At 39.0% G+C, this 16,468-nt stretch overlaps 1 protein-coding gene across 3 annotated transcripts in view; it reads right to left on the reverse strand.

Moving 5' to 3' along the window:
• The window catches only part of XYLB (xylulokinase), a 240,423-nt gene that overhangs the window by 133,277 nt on the left and 90,678 nt on the right, over positions 1-16,468 (reverse strand). For all 3 annotated transcript variants that reach the window (XM_072598208.1, XM_072598209.1, XM_072598207.1), the window contains 4 exons: positions 10,787-10,868; positions 4,511-4,551; positions 3,561-3,676; positions 92-207 (listed from right to left, as the gene is read on the reverse strand). In XM_072598208.1, the coding sequence (XP_072454309.1) occupies positions 92-207; positions 3,561-3,676; positions 4,511-4,551; positions 10,787-10,868 (355 nt within the window). The remainder of the gene's footprint in view (positions 1-91; positions 208-3,560; positions 3,677-4,510; positions 4,552-10,786; positions 10,869-16,468) is intronic.

Here is a 16,468-nt window from a genome sequence, read left to right on the forward strand (position 1 = left end):
TCCTCCACATTCTACATGAACTACTTAGACTCAGAAAATACAGCCCCTATCAAACCAGTCCCAGGAGTTCTGTCTCCCCCAAAGCACATACCCAGATTTCCACAATTTCCAACTTCAGTGGATTGTAGAGCTGTGGAGAATTCATCCCAGGAACCTGAAGCAGATTCATCTCGGACCTTCTCTCTCATCAAAGATCCATTCTTAAAGCTAGAGAAAGATGAAATGCAACTGCTAAATTTAAAATTAATTTTTCCCCAAAGAGCTGATCAACATAAATACCTAGAACCATCTTCTTAAAGAGACCCATAATCAGAAGTTCTTCTTCCAAGCACTCAAACCCAATAAAGTCCAACTTCCTCTAGCCTAGTATCAAGCAATGGGACAAACAAGTATTTTTTGAGCCTCTGTTATGGATGTGGAATATAAACTGCATGCATTTCTGCTACATGGAAATACGGATATCACTATATTAGGGCACAACTAGATGAACCCTGCAGACAGGATCATGAGAGCACGCAACTGAAAACTGGAAGGGCCCTTGGAGATCATACTGAGAAAAATGAAGTGACTTATGCAAGGAGACTAGAATTCTAGTCTCAGCTCTGCTACTAACTCACTGTGTGACTTCAAACAGCAAACGCTAGGATTTATTCCCTGCAGCCTGTAGGTCCTTGGGTGTGGCTCTTTGACTGAATGCAAACTTCACAGAATAAATCCCCTTAATAAAAGAATTTGTTCTATAAAACTTGGATTTAGTCAAAAGGTTACACCTGAGGACCTAGAAGGTCACATGTGGCCTCGAGGCTGCAGGTTCCTCATTCCTGATTTATATAGGGCTTTAAGATTTATAAAGTATTTTACATATATTACCTAATCTGATCTTCACAATTACCCTGGGAGGTCAGTGTTAATATTATCCCCATTTTATAGGAAGAGGAACCTAAGGCTAGGAGAGGTTAAGCTGTTTTATGCAAGGTCACAGAGCTAGTAAGTGTCTGAGGCAGGATTTGAACTCAGATCTTCCTGACTCCAAGTCCATTGCTCTATTCACCATACTACCTGTCTTCACAAGGCACATCACTTCTCTGGAACTCAGTTTCCTCATATGTAAAACAACAGGGTTAGACAAAATGATTCCTATGGTCCCTTCCAGCCCTAAATTCTATGATTCATATTCTGGCATTTGATCTGGACCCCCCAGCTGATTCCAGAGAGAAGGAGAACAGAGAACAACCCTTCCTGTGAGGTTGTCCCTTAATACCTTTATTCTTTCCCCTCTTCCTCCTTTTTTTCCTTCCTTTCATCCATCCTGCAGTGTCTGAAGATATCCCTTACCTATTTGGTGGTTTACCCCAAGTAGAGCAGGGGTTATGTCACTTTCACCCTTGTATCCCCAGTGCCTTGCACAGTGTGTTACAGAGTAGGTATGTTATTCATATATTGACTTAAATTGAATTCTGCTTAGTGTACACTCAGTCATCTCTCTCTGGATTAATTTTATACACCTGCTAAGGGGAAGAAAAAAAGGAAAGGAAAGGAGAGAAGAGGAGAGATCTGAAAGCCTTTGCTTTTGATCTTCTGTATGCTTCCCTGATATATGACACTATATGGTGTTGTACTTATGACATCTAACTTTCTCTGACTATGTACAACCCTGACTGGACAGGATAGGGGAAGTATCATGTATGGTATGTAACTTGCACTATGATCTTACATATGATCTCTTGATTTGGTCTGTACTTTATATAAATTTAATACAATATTCCATGTATTATGTATGGCCTATGATATAGATTGGGTCGTTGGAATGCGACTTTGCTATAAGTACTATACATCATATTTCTGTATAAGCTTATGTGCCCACAACTGTGATGCAGATGTTGTGTATGGTGTTGGATTTGGGATAATTACCTAGAGACAATATTATATAACAATTTATGAATGTTGCTTATGTGATTAGTAGAGACCACAAATTTATCATGGGAAGGATGTAAGGAACCTCTCCCTAGAATCTCCTTAGTTCTGGAATGCATAAGTTCCAAGGGGAAACTGGTCAGAGGGCATGTCTATAGGATAATGAGCCCACAGCCCTGCAAGCTGGGAGACTGAGCAAAAGGTTCAGGTGGCCAGGAATGACATAACTAAAGGTCAAGCAGGTGACATGACCAATGAAAAAGGCATGTTGAGAAGAGGCACACAACTGAAGGGTAGAACAGAAGGTATGCAACTGGAAAGACTGGTTTCCAGAAGGAACAGGCAAGAGTAAGAGGCAGGATAGTCAGAGGCCACAAAGGAAGTAACATAATTAGAGGTAGCACCCATGTGGACAAGTGCCATAGCGTAATTGTCCAAAATATCCAATGTAGACAGCGAAGGTGAGATAGCACAAGAAGTGATGCAAGTTTGACTGGCTGTTCTGTCAGGTTGGAAACACAAGGGAGCTTAACTGAAGAGAAGACCAACATTCCCACAGATGTTTGGAGTGGGACACCCATTTGGTATAGGCAGCTAGGTGGTGCAGTGGCTAGAGTGCCATGCCAAGCCCGGAGTCAGGAAGACTTCATTTCTTGGGTTCAAATTTGGCTTCAGACATTTACTAGCTGTGTGACCCTGAGCAAGTTACTTAACCTCTTTTGACCTAGTTTCCTCCTCTGTAAAGAGAACTGGAGAAGAAAACGATGAACTACTTCAGTATCTTTGCCAAGAAAATGCTGGATGGAGTCACAATGAGTTGGACATGACTGAAATGACTGAACAATAAAAACCCATTTGGTATGGATGCCAAGAATGCTGCCACTTAATTCAAAATTTTTTTTTTAAATTTACTTTGCTATCCTATTCTGTAGATGTCATTTTTAGCTATGGTCTCACGTATTTCATCCTGGTGTGATCTGGCTGGCCTGGGCTACATTAGTGTGGGTAAAGAAACCAATGAAAGTGATTTATAAGACCTTCCCTACAAGTGAACCTGGTCCCCATAAACTCAGAGCTTTGGCCCTTTAGACTGCAAGGATATTACTGCTTATTTACTCAATCAGTCATTTCAAAAGGAGTCCTGCACCTACTATATTCAAAAGACTAGATCAGACACTGGCTTAATACATAAGATTAACACGTATGACCTATACCAGATTGCTTACTTTCTTAGGAACAGCGGAGAGAAGAGAGGGAGGGAGAAAACTTGGAACTCAAAATTTAAAAAAAGAATGTTAAAAAATTTTACATGTAATTGGGGATAAAAGTAAAATACTATTTAAAAAATATATAAGGTTAATAAAACATTTTCATCCTCAAGGAGCTGCCATTCCACCAGGGGTTATGAGATACATGAAAAAAAACGATACAAATGAACACTGTATCTGTCTTGGGTATCGTATCATTTTTTAGCCTAGTTATTTCTGCATCTGTTGTATCTTTCTACAAGTCTATAGGGTCTATGCAGGCTGGAAGTATACTTAGAGAGTATTCATTTAGTCAAACCTCCTTAGATTTCAACACAATTTAACACAATAATGAAAGTGAGGCTGCTATTTTCAGACCATAAAATATGAACAACCTACCACAAAAGGGCCATGTATTCTTGAGAATTAACAGGGTTGCAGAAGATGTGACCTTCTAAAGCAGGAGTTGGTTCCTTGATCCAGAGAAACAGTGTATCACTGGTGCCAAGGCTGACCTAAGAAATAAGAAAGCATACCTAAAGCCACAGTACACTTTTACCACAGAAAATGTGTGGAAGGAAATTAAGACCATTGTGGAAAATTACTTCTGTTTTTAAATAGCACCTTAAGTCATTTTAAATCAATAAGATACAGAAGCGTGATCCCAGCTTCTCACCATATAAATTATAGGTAGCCTTACTTCCCCTGTTCTCTCTCTCCTCAGTCCCTGAAACTATATACACACAAATACATAAACGCGTGAACCGTTAATGCTGCAAACTTACCTTAAACACCATAAGATCACTGATTTAGAGCTGGGAGGGGCTTCAGAGGCCATGTAGTCTCTATGACTCTATGACTCACACTGTACAGCTACTTAAAGGTGGAAGACCCAAGTTAGGAAGGCACACTGCCAGAAAGTCTGTGGACTATTCATTTAGCAAAGGAAAGCAGCTTCTCTTAATAAATAGGCTATTGTTTTCCACTAGACAGTTACACTGATTCAGGCCAACATTCCCCTCTCTCTTTCTCTCTCTCTCTCTCTCTCTCTCTCTCTCTCTCTCCTTCCCTGCCCCCTCCCTCCATCCCTCCCTCTTTATCTCTGTCCTTCCCTCTCTCCCTCTTTCTTTGGGACCTCACTCCTTCCTTCACACAATAAGGCAATGCTGTCAGCCTATAAGTGGTACCTCAGCCTGCTGGTGCCCCTCCCCCCACTCCCTGGGTCTGAAGGAGATGCAGAAGGAAACCCTTGGGGAATACCCTGCTTTGAGAAATGAAATGGGATGTGTTCCTTTATGAATGAACACATACTAGCTAAATGAGGTTCCTTTAAAAAAAATGAAACTTACTGCAATGTCACCTTCCTCCAGTCTCATTCCTGCTAATGATGCTGAAAAGATAAGAGAGATGCCTTTGTTTAATCAATAAATGAGCACACAGCCACATTATTATCACAATCAATAGAACAATACAGTAGACATTTATTAAGCACTTCCTGTGTGCGGAATAGGGGCTCATAGACAAACAATTTGGACAATTCTCCCCAACGGGAAAGGAAGACTCATTCCATGTGCAGTGACTGACTAGCATTGTTTAAGTTTGCCTCCTGGGAACCCAAGCAGAATTTCCCCTATGGGAATGAGAAGAGGCTGCGGAGCATCACTGTGCCGAATGAGACACTTACATGCCTGCATTGACACTACGAACTAAGTTCTCTTTTTATTGAAAAACCAAATGGAATCTATTAGGTGACTAACTTTGGACCCATCATGGAGGCAGCATTAACAAATAACATAAAACAATCCCACAATTCAGAATGAAATTTCATCAGAAAATAACTAAAGGTTGTCAATGATTTGTTTAGAGATGGAGGAAAGCCATGGATCTGTGGAATCCATAACTCCTTCCTACCTCCAAAGGACAAAGTGGTATTCAACCTTGCCAAGGCTTAGGCTTCCACATGTGCTCTGTATCTTCTCTTTTCTTCTTCCATGCCAGCCCACTAGCCCAGATCTGATCTGGTGGGACTAGAAGGAAATAGATGTCATAGTCTGCCTCTTTCTAACCTTCCTCCCAAAGCAGGGGTTCTTTCAATATAAGGACTATGGGTTCCCTCCCATGGGAAGAGGTAGGAGAAGGATCATTATCCTGGCAGGAAGGTGAAAAGACCTTATAACCTGCCCTACCTCTATGTGCCCTACCACCCCCAGACTCCAAGTCACTGTCATGTGATCAAACAATATACCATAAGGATACCAGGGTCAACTAAGTGGCCCAGTGGATAGAGTACCAGGCCCTGGAGTCAGGAAGATCCAAGTTCAAATTCAGTTTTAGACATTTACTAAATGTGTAATACTGAGCAAGTCACTGAACTACTACTACTACTCTTACTCCTACTACCACTACTAGTATTACTACTACCACTACTACTACTACTACCACTAGTAGTACTACTTACTACTACTACTAGTACTACTTACTACTACTACTACTAGCACTACTAGTACTACTACTACTATTACTGCTGCTGTTGCTGTTACTGCTGCTGCTGTTACTGCTATGACTGCTGCTACTTCTGCTACTATTGCTACAACCAAGTCCCTGGGACTCATCCCGTGAAGTTTGAATTCAGTCAATGAGCCACACTTTAGGACCTGGAGGGCCACAGGCGACCTCTAAGTCATAGGTTCCCTATCGCAGACCAAAAATGTGCCTTTCTGCCTTAACACAGATCAGAAAATAAGAACCATTTCTAATTCTTCTCAACCATATACATTTGCCAAATCAATAAGAGATGCAGTGATGATGGCATGGTTCTCAAGAAATTGTCAGCTGTCACCACTAAATCTTAGAAAAGTCTTACTCTCTAAAGTTCTCCAACAATCAGCAAGAGACAACTGCTTCAATCTTTTTGAAAGTCAATAGTTTCTTCCTTCCGGAAGACACTACGTATGTATGTTACTACTGCTACTGTTGCTGCTACTGCTACTACTGCTGCTTCTGCTGCTACTAGAAATTTCTCAATGATATTTTAATCTGGTTTGGGCCACACTCAGGAGTTTTGTGGGTCACAGGGTTGATAACTCATGTCTAGAGAGCTGGCACTTATTTATAAATTCGCAGCTCCAGAGGAGCATCTTCTAAGTGATCGAACACTTCCATTTGCCTTTCCTCATGCTCTTCCAATACCTTTTGGAATATTGACACCATCCATGTAGGCCAACACTTCCAAGTAGTTCGTGATATCAAGCCCATTCTCCACGAGCCCCTGGAAAGGGGCAGGTGCCTAAAAAAATCCCCTGGGGTATATTTCCAAACTAGCAGAATTCTAACTGAGCAGATGAAGGCCATCTTTTCCTTGCCTTTCCTTATAAGCATCTCAAAGTTGTCACTATATAAGTTCAACACTGGAAACCATTTGGATTCATAAACAACTATCTTCAGCTTCCATAGGGGGCACTGATTCTGCTTAGTTTTCTTGTTCAAAGTCTGATAGCCTACATATATATATATATATATATATATATATATATATATATATATATATATATATATATATATATATATATATATATACATATAGATCTTTCCACCCTTCTTCCATACCACTCCTCTGAGGGAGTCACACAGAGTACAGGACTCCATTAGGGTACCATTGACTAACAGTTTCTTCAGATAATTACTCTAGTTTCCCATCTCAAAAAGGGCAATTTTCCATTAATAATGTCAAAAAGATCAGGAGTTATTGAGGTAGATTCTGTTTATTGCTCAACAGGCATACTAGACGTCCCATTTATGCAGTCAAAGTACATTAGTCTCCATGGTGAGCTTGCTCCTTGGATGATCCTTCTATTCCGTAGGCGCTAGAGACTCACTAAAATCCAATTTTTCTACCTCTACTTTTGAGGTGAAAGGTACAGTATTGTTTTCATGCTCTCTTCCACCACTAATCTCTCTAGCTCATCAAGCAAAATACAATCCTGCTTCTGTGGGGTTGCTGTTCCAGAATAACAATAAGGTTCCTCACCATAAAGCAGTCTGCAAAGCCCCAGCTTACTGCGTATAATGTTTCTCCTGTACTTTGAACAAATTTGACTTGGTCCCAATCAATATGAACATCGCCAAGGTGAAGGATCTAGACATACTACAGTCATGGTATCTACCTATTTGCTGACATTCACGATTTCTCCAGAGAAAATCAAACTCATACTGGTATCATCCAAAGATGAGGGTAATCCTTGTCACTCAATACACAGAGGCCTAGCCCCTGCATGGGGTGTAGACATATATGTTGCAAGTGTCTGTAAAATGATTGGCCTACAACTGTCACTGAGGATGACATCAGAGCACTCTCTACCTTCAATTCTAGGTGGTGCAGTCAGCACAGTCAAAGTCAGAAAGACCTGACTTCACATGCTTACTAACTGTATGATTCTGGGCAAGTCACTTAGCTTCCCAGGCTCAATTTCCTTATCTGTAAAGTGGTGATGATGATAATAATAATACCTATCTCTTCAAATTGTTTTGAAAATTAAATTAAGTAATATATAGAAAGTGCTTAGCAAATTTTTAAGTGGTGTATTAGTGTTAGCTATTATCATTACAATTATTTTCACTATTATTATTTTCTTGATTATCTTTACTGCATGAGGCTTTATAAGTTCAAGAGTAAATACAAGTAAATTTGGCTGGTCAAGAACTGGGATAATCTCTATCCCTACCTCCAAGCTCACTGCCTTCTGCTGGTCAGTGCAATTCATCTTCTGACATAGTAATTCCAAATTGTATCCAGAACTCATGTGTCCATCTTGTCCACAGATATATCTATGCTACAACTCCATCGCTTTGGCTGTGTTCTGCTGCTGCTGGTTTAGAATTGACCTCTGATACCTTTCTTTCTGGGAAAAAGAGCACTAGCCACTGTGCCATTCCAGGAGATTTGCCCTGAGGCTCTGAAGGTTCCTCTTCATGATCTGAGGTAACCTTTCTCTTGGCTTCAGTGATCCAGACCTGAGAAGTCTTAGAGCTAATCAAAGCCTGGTTGATGTAAAGCCTCTCTCTCTCCCTCTCTGCTCCCTTCACCTTGAATCTCTTCAGCAGGTACATGAGCTCTGCCTCCTTGAGAGAGAGAGACTTTCCATGCTCTTCAATCATTGTTAAGTACCCCCTAAAATGTCCTTGTCACATAACTCCCTCTTGGTCACTTGTCAGAGCAAGACAAGTGGTTTGGTCAGGAAAGTGTGTCTGTGTGTATGTGTTTGTGTGTGTGTTGCAAACTAAAAAGAAAATAAATTACAAATAAAAAACTTCATTTGGATCTAGCATGAGCCTCAGCTCACCCCATAAATAGTAGATAAGGGGAAATCATTCCTGGATCCTAAGTTCTAACACCGAGACAGGAATATGCAACAGTGGAATCTCTTATCCTGAGAGATGAGAGCCATAGAAAAGGGGGGGGGGGGACTACATGGCCCCAAGGGAGGGGAGTACTATACCACAAGGCCCAAGAGATGGCAGGAGCTTTGGCACCACGGTGGAAGAGTAATGGGGAGCATCACAGTATGGGGGAAAGAGCCCTGGTTCTGGCATCAGAGGAACTTGCCTGGTTCTTCTGAGCTGTCTTTAAACTAAGCTCAAATTTGCTCATGCAAATCTTTTCACCTCTGTGAACTCCAGTTTCTTCATCTTTAAAATGAGGGGTTGGCCTAAGGGCCTCTGGGGTTGCTTCTAGCTCTACAGTTAGTAGCCTCTGAATTCTGAAAAGTTCAGGATTCGAGACTGTCTGGACAGCACCTCCTAGGGAGAAGTAGAAGTGACTGAATGATCCCAGCTTTGTGTAGGGAAGAGAGCAAGAATGATGCCAAAGGAGCGATAAGGTCTTTGGTAGGAAACCTGTCCCAGTATTTAGAATGTGGAACTCTGATAAAAAGAAAATTGACTTCTTGGCAATATCAAACAACCAAATTCCTGTTGGGGGCACCCCAAATACTATACCCCAATATTACCTTGGGCTAATAGGATAAAATTCTGCAGATTTGTATAGTTCCCTATGAAAGGCTCAGTGGAAGGAAAGGTTGGATCTCAGTTTTGATTCCTTTCTAGAGAGGGAAGACCAAACCACAAAACAGAGGACTATATATCTGGAGAGATGCATCTCCCTAGAGGAAGGTGTGACTTAGAGAAGAGGAAAGGAAAGTCGTCATGACTGTTTATGGGCCAGTGGTACAACCTTTATGGTGTTGTATATTCTCTATGGGTTCAGATAAAGGTTGTCCTATATCTGGAATATGCTGTTAGATGAATGCTTGCAGCTGAAGTACTCCCCTCCCTTGGGACCACATAGTTTCCCCCCACCCTTTCCATGGCTCTCATCTCCCAGGCTAAGAGATTCCACCTTTGCATCTTCCCGTCTGAGTGTTGGAACTTAAGATCTAAGGAATGATTGCCCCTCTTCCACTAGTTAGGGGATGAGCTAAGGTTCATGTTAGGACCAAATGAAGTGGTTTTTCATTTACGACATCCATAGAAATCAAGACAATATACTGCTATTTTCAGAGGAAAACTTAAGAGCATAGGCAAATTCAGTGATTTCTCAGATACCTCTGGAATTGAACCAAATCTCTTTTGTAAGCCCAGAGCTTAAGATTCTAGGCAAAGGCCCAAAAGAAAGCAGATTCTTACACTTTAAACAGCCACTCTTTGGAAATCAGGGAGCTAAGTCATGGAGGATGCCCACAGTCAAAGATCAAGAGGAAAAGGAGAATCCAAAGAAAGGGACAAGATGTATGAGATCCTAGAGACAGGGTTTGTTGTTGTTTGTTGTGGTTTGTTTTTTTGGAGAGGAAGGCAAGGCAATTGGGGTTAAGTGACTTGTCCAAGGTCACACAGCTAGTAAGTGTCAAGTGTCTGAGGCCAAATTTGAACTTAGGTCCTCCTGACTCCAAGGCTGATGCTCTATTCACTGCACCACCTAGCTGCCCCCAAGAGATTTTTTAAAAAGTCAAAATTCATATTTAAAAAAATAAAATGGGTTTCTTTTATTACATGAAGCTTAAAAACAGCGATGGGACCCATGACCCTAAGTCATGGAGAAATGGATGAAGGAAACACATATTTAGATTGAACGGGAAAAAAACAATTAGGAGAAAACACATTATCTCTAAATATTTGAAGGGTTGTTAATAAGGAAGAAAAAGTAGACTTATTCCTTATGTCTCTAGAGGGTGGAAAGAGGACCAACAGGTGGAAGCTATAGGGAGACAGATTTTGGCTCCATATAGGAAAACGTCATGAGTACATGCTAAACCAAAATGGAAAATACTACCTCAGGAAGCAGTGATCACTTGTTTACCATAAATGTGCAAGTGGAGAGTGAATGAGCCCTTTGAAGATGCTAAACATGGAATTCCTTTATGGGACAAGAGCTTGGGCTAGATCAGGTCCCTGAATCCTATAAGACTTAATTCTATGAATCTATGGAATACAGTGGAAGGAGGATAGTGGTGTAAACCTTGAAACAGAATGATGAAGGATGAAAAAGCCATTCTAAGAATTGGTGACAATTTGTGGATTAGTATGTTCATTCACAAACACCTATTTCTGAAAACATACAATGTTCTTCTTACCTGGATTGTCTCCAGTGAAGGCTATCACTTTACATTGGGAGTTGAACCCATAACGTTGAACATAATAGGAAGAAATAGGTCCCTGGGCAGAAAAAAAAACAAAGTCAATTCATCAGTCACAGAGCATTATTGTCATCATTCTGAAAATGCCTAAACAATCGGAAAGACTTAATGATTAACCCATAGTCAAAGAGCCAGTAAGTTGGAGAGGTTGGATTTGAATGCAAGTCTTTTCTAACTATGTCAAATTAGTTAGTTATATCTCTACTATGTCATGTTTATTTTAAAAGAATCTCTCAATTTCATAGCTGTTAGCATGTACATAAACATAATCAGTGTATGTATTCTTGTTCTGATTTAGATTTTTAAAATTTGAAATAATTTCATATTCCACATTTCTTTGTATTCTTTGTAATTATCATTTTAATGATGCAATAATATTTAAGTTTAAAAACCACAAATTATTTAGCCAGTATTCAGGTGCTAGACATGTAGATTATTTATCCCCTCCCCTTATTTTGCTATTATGAATAAATCTAAGAAGTAGCTATGACTAAAGAGATGAACTTGGAGTCACAAAGACCCAGATTAGAGACTCACTTCTGATATATACTGGTTATGTGACTTTGATCAAGGCACTTAACCTCTCTCTGACCACCCCCCTGCAAATTATCTAAGACTACAAGTTTCAAAGCAAGTATTGATTATGTAGAGATAAAAATTACAGATCCAGAACAAAGCAAGAATAATTTATTATGAAAATTTTTATACTGACAGGTATTTTCCTCTTTTAATAAGTCCTTAGGTACAGTTCTAAGTACTGTTTTCACTAGGACAAAGCTATGAAGGGTATTCATTAATCAAGAAAGTTTATTTCCTACCACATGCACCATTCTTTTCCATCCCACACCAAAAAACAGCAGCAATCATCTGGAAACCAGTTTACCAACATTCTTTTTCATTACTAGTCTGCTGAGTCAGTTACAGAGATATGAAGTTATAAAGACATGAATATTTCATATGTAATATATTTAAACAAGTAAAGAAAAACATTACTCTGATGTTCCTCAACCTAAATTCTTTAAGTAAGCAACTGAGAGTTGCTGGCAAAACAATGATTGTTATCTTCCCCAGGTCATAAGCCATGAGATCCTTCAATGTGGGCAATATACACTGAAATTTTCCAGAGAATTTCTCTAAATATGCTAACATCTCAAGAAAGCAAAAATCAAAAACATGCCTTCAAAAATTAATAGCATAAAGCAGCAGGTGGTTACTGCTGAAAAGAAATTGAACACATCTGAAAGCAATGTAGATAAATGAATTTTAAAATGAGGGAAAATTCAACCTCTGTACCCAGTTTTTCATTTACCAAAAAAGTATTCCATCCTTAAAGGAGAGGGAGAGGTGGGAGAGGGATATGCTAGAAAATTTTTTTAAAAAATAATATTCAAAAAGTCTCAGTATATGACGTATTCTTGATGGGAAAGGTTTTTTTTTAGGGGTTTGTTTCCTTTGTTGAAAGTTTTATGGCTTTCATTTTCCAGTTCAACTTAGGGTAAACCATGTGTACAGAAGGGTGCTACCAGCCTCTTTGTGATGCCCAGGCAAACCTCCAGTCAGTAAGGCACAACTCAAACAGTTTAGAGGGAAAGATTCAGGAATGAAAGATTCACTGCAGTCTACTCTGTAGAAGCAGAATGTTGTTTGCAGTGGAACATGTACTGGAATATAAGACCAAGAGTCTTTCCCCATTATTTAAATGCTCAAAGAGTAGGAACTAACAGTTTTCAAAAGAAGAAATTCAAACTATCAACAACTATATGAAAAAAATGCTCCAAATTACTGAAAAAAAAGTCAATTAAAATAACTCTGAAATTTCATCTCATACCCAATAAATTGACAAAGATGATAAAAAAGAAAAAAGCATTCAATGTTAGTGGAACTTTGGGAGACAGAAATAACAATAAATAAATGGCAGAGTCATGAACTAGTCCAGTCATTCTGAAAAACAATTTGGAATCATGCAAGAAAAATAACTAAATTGTCTCTATCTTCTGTCCCAGTGATATCCTTAGTAAATATATACCATAAGGAGGTCAAAGACAGAGGGAAAAGTATCTGTCAAAATATCCACAAACATACTTTTTGTGGTAGCAAAAAAAAAAAAAGATTACAAAAAGGTACCTATAGATTGAGGAAATCGCTAATGAAGTTATGTAAACATAATACAATGCGATCATGCCTTGAGAAACAGCAAATTAGGAGAAATGTAGAAAAACTCAGGAAGATTTTATGAACAGGGTGAAGAACCAAGAGAAGTTACATAATGACTACAATATGTAAAAAAGATAAAAATATAACATAAAACATACAAACATATAACATATTAACATATAAAAAGATAACATAAAAAGATCAGATTTTTGGTTGAAGTAATAACATATCTTGATTCCAGAGGACTCAGGATGAAATTTTTTCCACTACTCTAAGTACTGAGATGGGGGACCACAAGAAGCTTCAAAGAAACATTTTTTTAAAAATATTCTTTGATCTAGTCATTTGGTAAAGCAGTTTAGAACTATGTCCCCAAAACTATCAAACTGTGCATACACAGGAATATCACTAGTAGACCCTAAAAATATCAAAGAAAGAGGAAAAGGATCCAAGTTACAAAAACAGGCTCTTTTCATGGTGGCAGAGAATTGGAAAATGAGGCACTGTTCATCAAATGAGGAATGGCTGAATGAGCTATGGTATATTTATTTGATGGGATACTATTATGCTGTAAGAAATGCTGCTGCTCCTGCTGCTAATAATAACTAACATAAAACATTTTAAGGTTTGCAAAGCACTTTACATAGGTTACTTCATTTAATCCTCACAACCTAGTGAGGTAGGCATGATTATTATCCCCATTTTATAGATGAGGAAACTGATGTTGGGAGAGGTAAAGTGACTTGCCTAGAGTCATGTAGTTAGTAAGTATCAGATGCAGGATTTGAATTCAAATCTTTCTGACTCCAAGTTCAGTGCTCTATCCCCTGTACTATCAAACAAAGGAGATTGTTTCAAATAAACGTGGGGAGACTAGCATGAACTAAAGCAGAATTAAGTGAGCACTTTATATAATATCAGTATTTTAGACACAATTTTGAAATTCTGAATCTTAGGAATTCTGATTAACACAATAACCAACCTCAATTTCAGACAACTTGAGATGAAACATGTCGCTCCCCTTCTGATAGAGAGCTGATGGGCTCAGAGTACAGACTGAGACAGGTTTGTTGTGTTTTTTTTTAACATGACCAATGTGAGAATTTGTTTTGTTTGATTATGCATATTTCTTAACATGGGTTTTATTTTTCTTGCTTTGTCAATTGGTAGATTGAGTGAGGTGGAAAGGAGGACAGAGAAAATGAGAGGGAGAAACTGTAGCTCTGAAAATTAAATTTAAAAATAAAAAAGGAAGTATGCTTGACCTGAAACAAGGGGATATCTGGGTTCAAAATCTAGCTTTATCACTTATTCTCTGTATGACATTTGTTGTTGCTCAATCATTTCAGTTGTGTTCAACTCTTCATGATGCCATTTGGGATTTTCTTGGCAAAGGTATTGGAGTGGTTTACCATTTCCTTCTCCAGTTCATTTTACAGATGAGGAAACTAAGGCTATCTACATATTTGTAAAATGGAGATGATTACATGATTACCCTACCTTACAGGGTTATTATGGAGAAAGAACTTTATAAGTCTTAAAGAGTTATAAAAAAATAAGTGTTTGTGTTACAACTTTATTTGTTTTTCCTGTTCACTATGATGTCTAGCAAGGTAGCCTTACTTCTGTTCAGCAGAAGAGCTCACTTCCTGTATTGAAAATATCAAAGCTGTGATGAGCTGCCTCTTTCCCCCATTCCACAACAAAAACCCTTTAACACTTTTCATTTGATCTAATTTCTGAAGAAGAGGTGGAACTTCTCCACACCAAGACCAGTCCTTTTATTTGTGCCCTTTCCATCTCTTCCAAGAGTTTGCCCTTAAGAATCATATTGCCCTCCTACCCCTTTGATCTTCAATTTTTCCTTATCTACTGGCTCCTTCCTTCTTACCCATAAACAAGCCCAAATGTATCTGTGCTTATATGTGTGTGTATGTACATACACACACATACATACACACACATATATATCCCCCTCTGGAATAACCACTCCCAACTTTACTCACCCTTGTTGAGAGCTGGGGTCCCATAAGGTAGACAGGTTCTAGTGTACCTCATGGGTGGCCACTCCTAAAACTACGTAGCTCAGGATTCCCCACCAGTGTACTTTTTATTAATAGTCAGTTAATATGACTAGTCCCATCCTAAAATGGCACAGAAAGAATAGTAGCTACAAACGTATTCCCCCCATAAACCTGGGGCATATTCTCCCACAGATACTCAAAAATGCATCTATGGTTAGAGTGAGCACAGACTAAGACCACAATAGTAGCAAAACACATAGGTGGGGAACACACGTGGCCAAGACAACTCCCACCTCCAATCCTGCCAAGCTTTGATGTCTTTCTCTCCTTAGAGAATCCTGTTTGTCGTCCCACTCTCAATTGCTAGAGCTAGCTTTCTCCTGAGTCCAGATCTGGCTCATTTCTCCTTGAACTGATAAATCGGACTTTTCTCAGCCCTCATCCTTCTTGATTATAGTTTCTGACACTGTTGAGCACCCTCCTGGATACCCTTAAGCTTTTATGACAGTGGTCTTTTCTTGGTTTTCTTTATACTGATTTGACTGCCCATCCTCAGGCTCTTGTGTGGGATCATCATCTAATCTTCCTAATCGTCACTTCAATCATGAGTGTTACACAAAGCTTTATCCTGGGTCCTCTTTTCTCCTCTTTTTATACCCTATTTTTTGATAATATCACTAGCTCCCATGAATTCAATGATCATCTCTATGTAGACAACTTGAATATCTTTCATTCCAGCTCTAATCTCTCTCCCTGGAACTCCAGTCCCAGAGACCCAATGCCTGATAGATATCTCTGTCTGGGTGTTCATGATCATGTTTTCAGAACAGAAAAAGTGAAAAACCTGTAGTCAGAAGACACAGATTCAAATTATGCTAGTGATACATATTAGCTATATGACATAGATAAGTAAAAAATCTCCCTGTGGCTGAGTTAATTCATATGTAAAATGAAAATGATAATAACTCAGAGTTATTGTATCACAGGGATTTATCAAATGAGAAAAATGGAAAGTGCATTATAAACATTAACATGCTATGTAAATATTAATTATTGTTATGACTCACTTCTAAACTTCCTCTAAACTTCCATATTTCCATTGAGAAGGCTACCGTATTTCTAGTTAACCAGATTTACAACTTCAGAGTTACCTTTGACTCTTTTCTCTGCCTCTCCCTTACCCTTACTAACCTCCACATTCAGTTTCCAAATCTTGTCACTTGCACCTCCAGAATCTCTTCTACGTGTCGATCCCTTTCTCTCTGCTCATATACTTGATAGTTGAGACCCTCATCACCCATCTATTGTAGCAGCCTTCTAATGTTTTCCCTGTTACCAGTCTCTCTACTCTCCAATTCCTCCCCCGTGCCCCATATCATTATTGTTTTTTTTCTCTCCACTTGACTTTTGTGGGGTCCTCAAGAAAGAGGATTCTGTCTCC

This window comes from Notamacropus eugenii, chromosome 3 (genome assembly GCF_028372415.1).
Source record: "Notamacropus eugenii isolate mMacEug1 chromosome 3, mMacEug1.pri_v2, whole genome shotgun sequence".
Taxonomy (NCBI): Eukaryota; Metazoa; Chordata; class Mammalia; order Diprotodontia; family Macropodidae; genus Notamacropus; species Notamacropus eugenii.